Consider the following 14727-nt stretch of genomic DNA (forward strand, 5'->3'; position numbering starts at 1 on the left):
CCAGTGGCCTCAATCATATTTATTGCCCACCATCTCTCTCAAATCTGAATATCACTCTACGATGCTCCTCTCCAACTCCCAAGCCTCTCTCACAGCCACTCCTTGCTGCCCAGGTCCCAAAGGGTCTTCGCTCCAGGCAATACCAAAGGTCTATGCTTTTGACGCGGGCAATGTTTCTCCACCAGCTCCAGGCCATTACGACTCATGAGCAATGCTGCAACAGTATGCAAAAACGTCTTGCAAATTTAACTCCTTGAAATTCCCCAAACCTCGATGTATTTTTGAAAAGTAAATGTAGCTCTTAATAATTACTACCAATATTATGCTTTCTGAAATTAAAAGTTATGTCTTTAATTGCAGAATTGCTGAATCAAAATATCATTCATAGAATATTGCATTACAACACCTCACCGAATCAAAAGAAACTTTCAAATAGAAATAGTAAATGCAGTGAAACGTGCAAAAGGTTAACAAGGGTCTGCTCATTTCTTGTGTGATAAATGACCCAGCTTTATCAAAATTGCCTTTTAAGAGTTCCAGCTGATTTTAACCAAGTTGAGTTTCAGAACCCATATCCTGTCTTGGATTTCCAGCATCTGTTTTTCTGCTTTTTATCTATAATACATGTGTTAATTTAACTGCGACATAACTGTTACAGGAATTAAGTCCAATACTTGTGGGAGGTGCACACTATAGACAAGACAGAAAATGCTGGCTACACTTATTAGGTCAGCCAGCTTCGTTAACTACTTATGCTCCTGCTCCTATTTGGTGTAATACAAATGGAATTTGACTTATTCAATTGTGCTAGCCCAATAACCCTGATATATTACGGATTACAAGGGATAGAACAATGTCACCGCTGATTAAACGAGCAACGCCACAAGGGGTCAACTAACAGGCACAATATTTCCTAAACACAAAGGAAAGTATCTGACTGTACATCAGCAGACGTAATGCCCACCTCAAATAAGAAATTGCTTAAAAGTTGTTTCTAACCGTGAGAACTTCTGGCAAAACGGCCAAATAATTTACTGCAATTGAAAATCCTTGGGAGCATGAACGTGAGGACCGCACGTGCTTGTACGTCAGGCATCAACAATCGACCGTCGCTGTGTTTTCTCCTGTGATCCGTTGATGTGCCACGAGTGTGGTCTGGTAATCATGGCGACGGTGGTAGTGGCCGAGACTGCGAAAGAATTCGAGGAGGTGCTGGAAAGAGCAAAGAAGTAGGTTCGGGCCGGGGGAATGTCCCTTTCCGGATAAGTCCGACCTGTGTACGCAGTTACCGGCAATGATAGAGGTGGCAAAGGGGCCAGGAGCCGAGGGCATGGCCGCTGTCGCGGGACTTTTTCAGCTGCTCAGGCCGAATAGAGGCGGCGGCGTCGCGTATAGTTTTAAAACGCAAAGCGGCGGTCAGCAGTTTACCGGGCAGAACCAGTGGGAATCAATTTAACGGGAACTAACTCGGATTCACGGAGCAGTTCCGCCAATCTGCTCCACAGCTGCCGACCTCGGCATATTGCTTGGAGCGAGAGTTGAAAAGAGCAGCACCGAAAGAGCCGCGTCGGAATAACACAAAATAGTTTCATTTTTGTGGAGTGGGTTATAGAGAAACTGGCTGTCAACCAAAAAGAACGAGTTTTCTCCTCCTCCACCGAAACACGTTGAAACGGTTTAGTTATGTGGATTGTGCATGGGAATTGTTTTGAGTCACTAAAGGTTGAAAAGAGTATTGTACAGAAATTATACACGTTCGGCCGTCCAGTCTGTGTCGGTGTTTATCCTCCGTACCAGTAGTAGTCCCAATATCATCTGCTCGCCCTGTTCCCAAGTAGAAAAGGCCGTGGGAAAATATGAACTGTAATTAGGGGATGCTAAGCTTGTATTTTGAAAGCCTGCAAAATATAGGGGTGGGTGGAAAAATTAATGGAGGCAAAGAGTGTCACATTCTTAAGGTCCTGGAAAAGAACAAGTATCTTATGAAAGTTGGCATAACAAAAAAATGCTGAAAACATAAAGGCAGTTGTGGGGAATTTGCTAAAATCGTGACAATTTGGGGGGAAATTTTTCTTGCAGTCTCAGTTGACTTTTCCCCCGCCAGCACTTCAATTTCAATCAATAACGTCCTTTAAAGAGTCAGTATTCTATCTTTTGAAACCTGCCTAAGAGTAAAATTTTTAGCTGTTTACTGCAATAGCTGCTTGTACAAGTCAGCATATGCGCAGCTCAGCAGTACTGTTTGAAATTAGAGTTTGAATTACAATATTAAGTACAGACTGTATGAGCAGCTATTACAATAACCAACTGGAAACTTCCTTTACTCTATACAGGCAGAATATAGCACTTTAAAACATGCTGATTAAAGTTAACACGCTGATTAAAGTTAACACACCGATGAGTATAGAAACTGACGTGGTTGTGGGGTGAAAATCATGGGATGTAGTGCAGCTACAAATTATTTGCCCTTGTGATGATTCTTGATATCAACACAGTGAAGATGCAGGGAGGAGGAAGAGCATATTGGATGGTATATTTACAGTTTAGAAGAGACTAAGTTGAAAGCTCTGAGGAGCACTGACAATATTGCTAAAATAAAATGAGCAAGATTGATTGAAGACCGATGGTGAAGGGTTGCCTATCATAATTCTTTTCTTAGCTCTTGTTCTGGAGTGAAAGAGAATTGTTAGCACACACTCTCCAAATAGGAAGTTGAATGAGCTGCAATTTCCTCCAGTTAAACATTTGGAAGACTCAAGCTATTGTCTTCAGCCCCGTCACAAACTCTGTACCCTTGCCACCAAATCCATCCCAATCACCTCCCGGCTGCTGTCTCGGGCTGAACCTGATTATTTGCAACCTCAGCGTCCTGTTTCCCCCTGAGCTGAGCTGCTGACCCCATATCCTCTCCAATGTAAAGACCACCTCTGAAACATTGCACACCCTGTCTTTACTCCAGCCCATCTGCTGAAACCCTTATCCATGCCTTCGTCACCTCCAGACTCAACTATTCCAATGCTCTTGTGGTCAGTCTCCCATCCTCTACCCTCTAAATTCGAGCTCATCCAAAACTCTTGCCCGTATCCTATCCCGCACCCCAGGCCTCGCTGACCTACATTGGCTCCTAGTCTCTCCAATTTTAAAATTTTCATCCTTGTGTTTAAATCTTTGCTGTTTTGTCCTTCCCTAGTTCTCCAGCCCAACAACCCTCCCAGAACTCTCCATTCCTCTGACCCTGGCCTCTTGTGCATCCCCTCCTCCCTTCGCCCAACTATTGGTGCCCGTGCCTTCAACCATCTAGACTCTACACTCTGCAATTCCTTCCCTAAACCCCTCCACCTCTTCTCCTTTAAGACCTCCCAGAAACCCACTATTTTGACTAAGCTTTTGGTCACCCCTCCTTATATTTCCTCCTTTGGCTCAGTGTCCATTTTTTACATTATGCCTCTGTAGAACATTTTTCTACATTGGCGATGGTATGTAAATTCAACTTGTTGGAAGTTACATTCTGGGCTTTGTCCCAATATTCTTTATTTATGTAAATGGATTAACATACACCTGCAGATTGAGTGTCCTATGAACCAAAACTTGTGCCTTTATCCTAAATAACCCAAGTCTAACTATTAACCCCAAAATATGGTAAATTGGTCACTGTAGGTGACTATCACATTCTCCTGTCATCCTAGATGATGGAAAACACCACATGGCTAGACCACTACAAGCTACAACTACTGTTGAGATTTATTTACAAGTAAACTGATGTATTGAAACAAAAGGACTTCAGCAAGATGCTATGTATTACGTAATCAAACTTATTACTTGCAAACTGAATTCATTGCTTTAAAAGAGTCAAGTTCTTCCAGCTTCCCTTGGCAAGTACTTACAAAGACACAGTATCTAGTGGTGAAAATGGGATGCTGTTGTATGGCGGAAGGACCTCTACCTTGCTGAGGCTGAACTCGAACTGTACTATAATAAAAACAGAAAATGCTGGAGAAGCTCAGCTAGTCAGGCAGCATCAGTGGAGAAAGAAACAGTTAACGTTTCAGGTTCGTTTGACCTTTCTCCACAGGTGCTGCCTGACTTGCTGAGCTTCTCCAGCATTTTCTGTTTTATTTCAGATTTCCAGCATCCACAGTATTTTGCTTTTGATTTAGCGTCCAACTATACTGTACCTCCTATTATGCAAGTTTCAACACCATTCCCTCTATGCCTATATCCAAATCGTTCATATACCCAGTGAACAGAAGCGGCCTCAGAACTGAACCTTGTGAGACACCATTACCCACTTCCAATCACTTTTAACTCAGATAGCCCCACCATCACAGAAGCCAGTCTTCAGCCAATTCGATTCACTCCACGTGATATCAAGAATCGGCCGAGTGCACTGGATACAGCAAAGGCTATGGGCCCCGACAACATCCCGGCTGTAGTGCTGAAGACTTGTGCTCCAGAACTAGCCGCGCCTCTAGCCAAACTGTTCCAGTACAGCTACAACACTGGCATCTACCTGACAATGTGGAAAATTGCCCAGGTATGTCCTGTCCACAAAAAGGACAAATCCAATCTGGCCAATTACCACCCCATCAGTCTACTCTCAATCATCAGCAAAGTGATGGAAGGTGTCGTCGACAGTGCTATCAAGCGGCACTTACCAGTAACTTGCTCACCGATGCTCAGTTTGGGTTCCGCCAGGACCACTCTGCTCCAGACCTCATTACAGCCTTGGTCCAAACATGGACAGAAGAGCTGAATTCCAGAGGTGAGGTGAGAGTGACTGCCCTTGACATCAAGGCAGCATTTGACCGAGTGTGGCACCAAGGAGCCCTAGTAAAACTGAAGTCAATGGGAATCGGGGCAATCTCTCCAGTGGCTGGAGCACAAAGAAAGATGGTAGTGGTTGTTGGAGGCCAATCATCTCAGCCCCAGGACATTGCTGCAGGAGTTCTTCAGGGCAGTGTCCTAGGCCTGACCATCTTCAGCTGTTTCATCAATGACCTTCCCTCCATCATAAGGTCAGAAATGGGGATGTTCGCTGATGATTGCACAGTGTTCAGTTTCATTTGCAACCCCTCAGATAATGAAGCAGTCCGTGCCCGCATGCAGCAAGACCTGGACAACATCCAGGATTGGGCTGATAAGTAGCAAGTAACATTCATGCCAGACAAGTGCCAGGCAATGACCATCTCCAACAAGAGAGAGTCTAACCACCTCCCCATGACATTCAATGGCATTACCATCGCCGAATCCCCCCCATCATCGACATCCTGGGGGTCACCATTGACCAGAAACATAACTGGACCAGCCACATAAATACTGTGGCTGCAAGAGCAGGTCAGAGGCTGGGTATTCTGCGGCGAGTGACTCACCTCCTGACTCCCCAAAGCCTTTCCACCATCTACAAGGCACAGGTCAGGAGTGTGATGGAATACTCTCCACTTGCTTGGATGAGTACAGCTCCAACAACACTCAAGAAGCTCGACACCATCCAGGACAAAGCAGCCCACTTGATTGACACTCCATCCACCACCCTAAACATTCACTCCCTTCACCACCGGCGCACCGTGGCTGCTGTGTGTACCGTCCACAGGATGCACTGCAGCAACTTGCCAAGGCTTTTTCGACGGCACCTCCCAAACCCACGACCTCTACCACCTAGAAGGACAAGGGCAGCAGGCACATGGGAACAACACCACCTGCATGTAACAAAGCTTGATACAACTAAAGTCAGATTTGAACTTCTGCACACAGTTATGTGGCCCAGTTTTGAGTTTCAAAATGTTAAAGAATGAACAAAGTTTCAAGATTTGACTTTCTAATGTCAGGGCAAATTTTATTTTAAAAAAATGTTCTCCCTCTTTAGGTCACTGGTAGTGGTCCATTTTTGGGCACCATGGGCTGCACAGTGTTCGCAAATGAACGAAGTCATGACTGAATTGGCCAAAGAATATCCACATGTTATATTTGTAAAGGTAATGTTCCTGATTAATCTGTCAAGTTGACTAAATAAATGTAAGTTCTTTTTGTTATGTACTATGTGGACCATAGCACAGTGAGTCCAGAATGTTATGTTTCCTCCTTAATACTAGGGTGATAGACATCAAGGATTGTGGGAACCAGTGGTTGTCGTCCTTGTTTTCAAATCCCCCCCATGGCCTTGTCCCTCCCTATCTCTGTAACCTCCTCCAGCCCTGCAACCCTCCGAGATCCCTGCGCTCATCCAATTCTGGCCTTTTACGCATCCCTGATTTTAGTCGCTCCACCATTGGTGGCCGTGCCTTCAGCTGCCTAGGCCCCAAGCTTTGGAATTCCCTCCCTAAACCTCTCCGCCTCTCTACCTCTCTCTCCTTCTTTATGCCGCTCCTTAAAACCAAGCTTTTGGTCACCTGCCCTAATATCTCCTTATGTAGCTCGATGTCAAATTTTGTTTGATAATGTTCCTGTGAAGTGCCTTGGGTCGTTTTACTACATTAAAGGTGCTATATAAATGCAAGTTGTTGTTATTGTTGTTGATTTTAAAAAGAATGACATTGGTGGGATTGAGGAAGGGACTCATGCAAGGAATTTGAAGAGTTACTAAGAAAGTTGAAACAGAAAGATGTTAAGTCTAGTATTCACGGAAATACTACCTGTATCATGAACTAAATCTGTCGGTCAAAAGAATATTACGCACCTGTGCACGTGGCTGGAAGTGTGGTGTAGGGTTTGAAGTTTTGGAACAGGAGGTGGTTATACAGAAGGAATGGACTCTACCTCAACAGAACTGGCTCCTATATCTTGGCATCAGGAATAGGATGCTGTGGTTGTGAATTTAATATAATAAACTCAGAAGGGTGGGATGTGTAGACTTAAATGATCTGGGAAAGTGGTTAAGAATAATACATTGAAAGGACAAAGCAGTCCAAAGTAATAAACTTGGGACTGTGTGGGGCGACAGCACTTAGGGCAGATTGAACCAAGGTGTGAACTTGAAAGAAAGTGAAGGAAAGAATTTTTAAAAAGTAAAAGGATACTCAGCAGTGTGAATGGGCTACAGTTGGAATGTTTATATGCAAAGTGCAAAGCATTAAAAAATAAAGTTGGGGAACTAGCAACACTAATTAAAATGAAGGGATATAATGTTGTAACTTTGACTGAAACAATGCTTTGGCTGGGGCAAGAATGGGAATTACTATTTCTGGGCTATAACATTTTTCAGGAGATAGAGAAAGAAAAAAATGTGCGGTGGCCTTGGTAATTAAGGTTCTGATCACAGCCATAGAAAGGAAAGTTTTTATGGATGGTGGTGAAGATTGTGTGGGTTCAGTTGATAAATAATAAGGGACCTGTTAGCATGTTGAGAATACACAGTAGACCACAGAATAATGGGAAGGAAATTAAGGCTGGGATTTTTTGGGAATTTAGAGGAATTTGCAATAGAATCATAGAATGGTTACAGCACAGAAGGGGGCCATTTGGCCCATCGAGCCTGTGCCAGCTCTTTGTAAGAGCAATCCAGTTAGTCCTATTTCCCTGCTCTTTCCCCATAGCCCTGCAAATTTTTTCTCTTCAAGTATTTATCCAATTCCTTTTTGAAAGCCACGATTGAATCTGCTTCCAGCACCCTTTCAGGCATTCCAGATCATAACTACTTGCTGGGTAAAAAAGTTTTACCTCATGTTGTATTTGTTTCATTTGCCAATCACCGTAAATCTATCGAACTATAGAACCCCCAACAAATAAGGTGGTTGTCTTGCTGTCTTGGGTCTGCTTGTCTGATCTTACCTTATCCATATCAGATGGGGTTGTGATGGAGTGCTGAGTATGCTTTGTTATCACTTTCTGCTTTCTTTTAATCCTTGGCGGTGTAGGAGTGCTATCAGCAGATGTATCCAGGGTGTAGACCTCAGCATCTGGACTCAGACAAGCCTCTGTTTGGCTTTGCAGCAGATAACAGTTAGCTGTATGAACACTGAATTTAGCTACATCCTGTACAGGAACAAGTGCAGCAGGAGCATCCTTGAGATCACTTAACAGCTTCACCAAATTTGAAACTATTTCCTCCAATGTAGCCAGCTGCTTGTATTTATTACAAATACACTCCTTGCAGTGCCTCCTTTGGACTCCTTGCTTCCTTAGGGTCACCTGAAATGTGTACATCCCGCTGTTGTACAGAGGAACCTCCGTGCATGATCCTTGGAAGGGCAAGTAACCATATCCTGCTCGTTGAATTTTACATGTCCCAACTCTCCTGTATCCTCCTCTACTTAATTCAATGAAAATGGTATTGTGGTCTTTCATACTGCGGTCTGGGAACATAATGGTTATGGAACAGGACTAGCAATGCAGAGGTTGAGAGTTCAAATCCCACCATGAAAAATTGTGAAGTTAAATTCAATAAATCTGGCAACTTGTGGGCTGGCATCAGATTGTTGTTAAAAACCTAACTGGTTCACTGACTTCCTTCAGGGAAGAGAATCTGCCACCCCTATCTGGTCCAGCCTACACTTGACTCCAATCCCACACTAGGAATGTGCAATTAATATTGCTTTGCCAGCATCACCCACATTCCAAGAACAAAATAAATTTTTAAAAAATCAATCCCTTGCTCAAGAAAGTCTTTTTCTTTCTGCCAAAACCTCACTGTGCCGCAGGACCATCAGAGCATGAAATGCATAATTACAAATGGCCATTGAAGCAGACACACAAAATTTAAATGGGAATTGGATAAAAATTTGAGAAGGGAAAATATAAAAGGATGCAGGAAAAAGGCAGGGGAATGGGATTAGAGCAGATAGTTCCAGTTGAAGAGCCAGCACAGGCATGTGGGCTGAATGGCCAACTTCTGTGTTTTTTTCTGCGCCCATCCCGTGGAGTTGTAATTAATGTTCCAGATGTCATTGTAGTCATAGGGGACTCAATAGTCGGGGACAGACAGGCGTTTCTGTGACCGCCGACGTGAGTCCCGCATGATGTGTTGCCTCCCTGCTGCCAGGGTAAAGGATATCACGGAGAGGGTGCAGAACATTCTGCGGGGGGGAGGGGAACTGCCAGAAGTCATGGGGGTCCATGTGAGTACCAACAACATAGGAAAGAGAAGAGATGAGGACCTGCTGTCAGAGTTTCAGGAGCTAGGGAGGAAGTTAAAAAGCAGGACCTCAAAGGTAGTAATCTCTGGATTACTCCCAGTGTCACGTGCTAGTGAGTACAGAAGTAGGAAGATAAGGCAGGTTAATGCGTAGGTAGAGACTTGCTGCAAGACGGAGAGCTTCAGATTCTTGGAGCATTGGGACGAGTTCTGGGGCAGGAGGGACCTGTACAAGCTGGACAGGTTGCACCTCAAAGAGCTGGGACCAATGTCCTTGCGGGAAGGTTCACTAGTGCTGTGGGGGAGGGTTTAAACTAATTTGGCAGGGGGCGAAATGCACAACGAATTGGGAAAAACAGTTCGCACTAGAGTAAGAAAAAGTACATCAGGTGGGATCAGACTAAGAGAGAATACGAGAAGGTTTAGAGTGCACGTGTGTAAACGCACGAAGCGTGGTTTAAAAAAAAAGGTTGGTGAGCTGCAAGCGCAAAAAGCCACATCGGATATAGTGGCGATAACGGAGACCTGGCTCAAAAAAGGGCAGGACTGGGTCCTAAATATTCCTGGATACAAGGTGTTCAGGAAAGAAAAGTGGAGTGGTGGGGGGGGGGGGGGGGTGGTGGCCATATTGATTAAGGAGAATATTGCAGTGCTGGAGAGAGAGGATGTCCTTGTGGGGTCAAGGACAGAATCTAGTGGTTAGAGTTAAGAAACCATAGATGTACCTTTACACTAGGTGAATTCTATAGGCCAGCAACTATTGGGAAGGAAATAGAGGAGCAAATTTGCAGGGAAATTAGAGAGAGGTACAAGAACTATAGCATAATGATAATGGGGGACTTTAACTATCCTAATATAGACTGGGATAGTAATAGTGTAAAGGGTAAAGAAAGGGAGGAATTTCTGAAGTGTGTTCAGGAGAACTTTCTTGATCAGTATGTTTCCGGCCCAACGAGGAAGGAGACGTTGCTGGATCTAGTTCTGGGGAATGAAGTGGGTCAAGTGGAGCAAGTGTCGGTGGGTGAACATTTAGAGAACAGTGATCATAGTATCATAAGGTTTAGATTAGTTATGGAAAAGGATGAACAATCTAAGGTAAAAATACCTAATTGGAGGAGAGCCAATTTCAGTGGGTTGAGAACAGATCTGGCCCGGATAAATTGAAATCAAAGATTGGCAGGGAAAACCAATCGAACAGTGGGCGGCCTTTAAAGAGGAGATGGTTCGGGTAAGTCTAGGGTACATTCCCATGATGGGGAAAGATAGCACAACCAAAGCCAGAGCTCCCTGGATGACGAAAGAGAGAGAGTAAGATGAAGCAGAAAAAGGGGGCGTAAGACAGATGTCAGGTTGATAATACAAGTGAGAACCAGGCTGAATATAGAAAGTGCAGAGGAGAAGTGAAAAAGGAAATGAGAGGGGCAAAGAGAGAGTATGAGAATAGACTGGAGGCTAACATAAAAGGGAATCCAAAAGTCTTCTATAGGCATATCAATAGTAAACGGGTAGTAAGAGGTAGGGGTGGGGCCGATTAGAGACCAAAAAGGAGATCTACTCATGGAGGCAGAGGGCATGGCTGAGCTGAGGTACTAAATGAGTACTTTACATCTGTCTTTACCAAGGAAGAAGATGCTGCCAAAGTCACAATAAAGGAGGAGGTAGTTGATATACTGGACGGGCTAAAAATTGATAGAGGAAGTACAAGAAAGGCTGGCTGTACTTATAGATAAGTCACCTGGTCCGGATGGGATGCATCCTAGGTTGCTGAGGGATGTAAGGGTGGAAATTTTAGAGGTGCTGGCCATAATCTTCCAATCCTCCTTAGATATGGGGTGGTGCCAGAGGACTGGAGAATTGCAAATGTTACTTACAACCTTGTTCAAAAAAGGGTGTAAGGATAAACCAACTACAGGCCAGTCAGTTTAACCTAGGTGGTGGGGAAGCTTTTAGAAACGATAAGCTGGGAGAAACTTAATAGTCACTTGGACAAGTGTGGATTAATAAAGGAAAGCCAGCACGGATTTGTTAAAGGCAAATCATGTTTAACCATGTTTTTAATGAGGTAACAGAGAGGGTTGATGTGGTGTGAATGGACTTTCAAAAGGTGTTTGATAAAGTGCCACATAATAGGCTTGTCAGCAAAATTGAAGCCCATGGAATAAAAGGGGTAGTGGCAGCATGAATACGAAATTGGCCAAGTGACAGGAAACAGAGAGTAGTGGTGAACAGTTGTTTTTCGGACTGGGGGAAGGTATGCAGTGGTGCTCCTCAGGATACTAGGACCATTGCATTTTTTGATATATATATGAATGACTTGGACTTGGGTGTACTGGATACAATTTCAAAATTTGCAGATGACACGTAAGAAACATAAGAAATAGGAGCAGGAGTAGGCCATTCGGCCCCTCGAGCCTGCTCTCTCATTCAATAAGATCATGGTTGATCTTCTACCTCAACTCCACTTTCCCACCCTATCCCCGTATCCCTTGATTCCCTTAGTGTCCAAATATCTGTCGATCTCAGTCTTGAAAGGTACTCAACGACTGAGCATCTGCAGCCCTCTGGGGCAGAGAATTCCAAAGATTCATAACCCTCTGAGTGAAGAAATTTTTCTTCATCTCGGTCCTAAATGGCCGACTTCTTATCTTGAGACTATGTCCCCTTGTTCTAGACTCTCCAGCCAGGGGAAACAGCCTCTCAGCATCTACCCTGTCAAGCCCTCTCAGAATCTTACATGTTTCAATGAGATCACCTCTCATTCTCCTGAACGCCAGAAAATATAGGCCCATTCTACTCAATCTCTCCTCTTAGGACAACCCTCTCATCCCAGGAATGAATCTAATGAACCTTTGTTGCACTCCCTCTAAGGCAAGTATATCCTTCCTTAGGTAAGGAGACCAAAACCTTACAAAGTACTCCAGGTGTGGTCTCACCAGAGCCCTAAATAATTGCAGCAAGACCTCCTTACTCTTATACTCCAACCTCTTGCAATAAAGGCTAGCATACCATTTGCCTTCCTAATTGCTTGCTGTACCTGCATGTTAACTTTTTGTGATTCGTGTACAAAGACACCCAAATCCCTCTGAATAACACAAAGCCTGGAGGTGTAGTAAACAGTGAGGAGGATAGTATTGGAGCTCAAGAGGACATAGGACAGGCTGGTGGAATGGACAGACACGTGGCAGATGAAATTTAACGCAGTGAAGTGCGAAATGATACATTTTGGCAGGAAGAATGAGGAGAGGCAATATAAACTAAATGGTACAATTCTAAAGGGGGTGCAGGAACAGAGAGACCTGGAGGTATATGTGCACAAATCTTTGAAAGTGGCAGGACAGGTTGAGAAAGCGGTTAAAAAGCATATGGGATCCTGGGCTTTATAAATAGAGGCATAGAGTACAAAAGCAAATAAGTCATGTTGAACCTTTATAAAACACTGGTTTGGCCACAACTGGACTATTGTGTCCAATTCTGGGCACCGCACTTCAGACAGAATGTGAAGACCTTTGAGAGGGTGCAGAAAAGATTTACTAGAATGGTTCCAGAGATGAGGGACTTCAGGCACCATCCAGGACAAAGCAGCTCGCTTGATTGGCACCCCATCCACCACCCTAAACATTCACTCCCTTCACGACCGGCGCACTGTGGCTACAGTGTGTACCATCCACAGGATGCATTGCAGCAACTCGCCAAGGCTTCTTCGACAGCACCTCCCAAACCCGCGACCTCTACCACCTAGAAGGACAAGGGCAGCGGCACATGGGAACAACACCACCTGCACGTTCCCCTCCAAGTCACACACCATCCCGACTTGGAAATATATCGCCATTCCTTCATTGTCGCTGGGTCAAAATCATGGAACTCCCTTCCCTAACAGCACTGTGGGAGAACATTCACCATACGGACTACAGCGGTTCAAGAGGGCGGCTCACCACCACCTTCTCAAGGGCAATTAGGGATGGGCAATAAATGCTGGCCTTGCCAGCGATGTCCACATCCCATGAACGAATAAAAAAAAAAGTTACATGGATAGACTGGAGAAGCTTGGGTTGTTCTCCTTAGAGCAGAGAAGGATAAGAGGAGATTTGACAAAAGTGTTCAAAATCATGAGGGGTTTAGATAAAGTAAATAAAAAGGAACTGTTCCCAATTTCGGAAGGGCTGAGAACCAGAGGACACAGATTCAGGGTGTTTGGCAAAAGAACCAAAGGCAGCATGAGGAAAAACATTTTTAGGCAGCAAATAGTTATGATCTAGGATGCGCTGCCTGAAAGGACGGTAAAAGCAGATTCATTCATTTGTGGCTTTCAAAAAGGAATTGGATAAATACTTGAAGGGAAAAAAATTGCAGGGCTATGGGGATAGAGCGGAGGAATGGGACTAACTGGATTGCCCTTACAAAGAGCTGGCACAGGCTCAATGGGCCAAATGGCCTCCTTCTGTGCTGTAACCATTCTATGATTCTATTGCAAATTCCTCTAAATTCCCAATTTTTATATCCATGCTCAAGAAGTTAGGCAGAAGAGAAGAGAGTTGTTCCTGAAATCTTTCTGTTCTCCATTTGAGTATTTTCCTCTATAAAACATAACAATAAAATTAGAGCATAGCACCTTAATTAGATAAAATTTAACTTGATACTTGCATACAGAATAGTGTTTAAATCTGCAAATAAGCTGATAGAAATGTACCTGAATGTTAGCAGATAAGTGATCTGTGCATCTAAAAACAATCCATAGTATTGCTTTGAGACTTTCAAGAAAAAAACATATGCTATGAATAACTATGAGTGAGTTAAAGCAGTTAGACAAATAGGATTTGGATAACTAAACTTGATTTCTCCAAATTCCTCCTGGTCAGTCTTCCATCCTCCACCCTCCATAAACTCTTAACTATTTACAAAATGCACCTTAATGCCGTAACTGCTTAGTGTGCAGATTTATTTATAACCCACAAATATGTTTTCACAGTGATTCAGATGTCTTACAATAAAAGTTAGCAGGTTGGAAAATGTTAGTAAAAATAGATATTGGCATATTGAAAGAATTGCAGTTTAATGTTACAGATTACCGTTCTAATATTTATGGCAGAAAGGAGAACCGTATCTTTATACGTGATTGGGCAATTGATCTTTAAAATGTTGAGCTCACTGACAAAACTAAAATTTACTATGCATTACTATGCTGTATGTTACTAAATAAAACAGCCAGTGTTTCCATTATAGCATATGGCCCCTTTGGAATTTGTCAGGAGAGCAAAATATATTGCTAAAGGCAGAAAATAAGGCTGCCACATCGAGCAGTCAAGAATTCATAGTCTTCAGTATGTTATACCTGAGTGACAATTAACAGAATTGGAAGTGTTTTTCACCCAAATTTCCATTAGTGGCCTGAAGGCACTTCTTGAAATGTGCAAGAAAGTGAAACATCCTGGTCTGTTGCAACATCATACAAGATTCGTCTAAATCCTACAGGTTCTGGGACTTTTGTGACCAATACCTAAATTCAGTTTTAGTTAATATTTTGTTTTGAAGTTTGTTTTTAGATATTGTCATTTTTTGGGGTCTGGAAAAATATTTAGCTTTTGCAGATACAATATTGTCATTGATATATAAAGGACATAAGTTGTTTTAAGTCCAAATTTGAAATAAGCAAAGTGTTATTT

At 43.3% G+C, this 14727-nt stretch overlaps 2 protein-coding genes across 3 annotated transcripts in view; one reads left to right on the plus strand and one right to left on the minus strand.

The window, feature by feature from the left end:
- LOC137340097 (uncharacterized protein C10orf143-like) overlaps positions 1-1200 on the minus strand; it is a 71435-nt gene extending 70235 nt beyond the window's left edge. Inside the window, exon 1 of one of the 2 annotated variants that reach the window (XR_010966702.1) lies at positions 1000-1200. The gene's annotated coding sequence lies outside the window, so the exon portion shown is untranslated. Of the gene's footprint in view, positions 1-964 lie in introns of both variants that reach the window. The other variant, XR_010966701.1, reaches the window with a different exon arrangement.
- glrx3 (glutaredoxin 3) overlaps positions 1113-14727 on the plus strand; it is a 29111-nt gene continuing 15496 nt past the window's right edge. The window contains exons 1-2 of the mRNA XM_068002386.1: positions 1113-1229; positions 5864-5972. Coding sequence (XP_067858487.1) covers positions 1138-1229; positions 5864-5972 — 201 coding nt within the window. The 5' untranslated portion in view covers positions 1113-1137. The remainder of the gene's footprint in view (positions 1230-5863; positions 5973-14727) is intronic.

The sequence above is a fragment of the Heptranchias perlo genome, chromosome 21 (genome assembly GCF_035084215.1).
Source record: "Heptranchias perlo isolate sHepPer1 chromosome 21, sHepPer1.hap1, whole genome shotgun sequence".
Lineage (NCBI taxonomy): Eukaryota > Metazoa > Chordata > Chondrichthyes > Hexanchiformes > Hexanchidae > Heptranchias > Heptranchias perlo.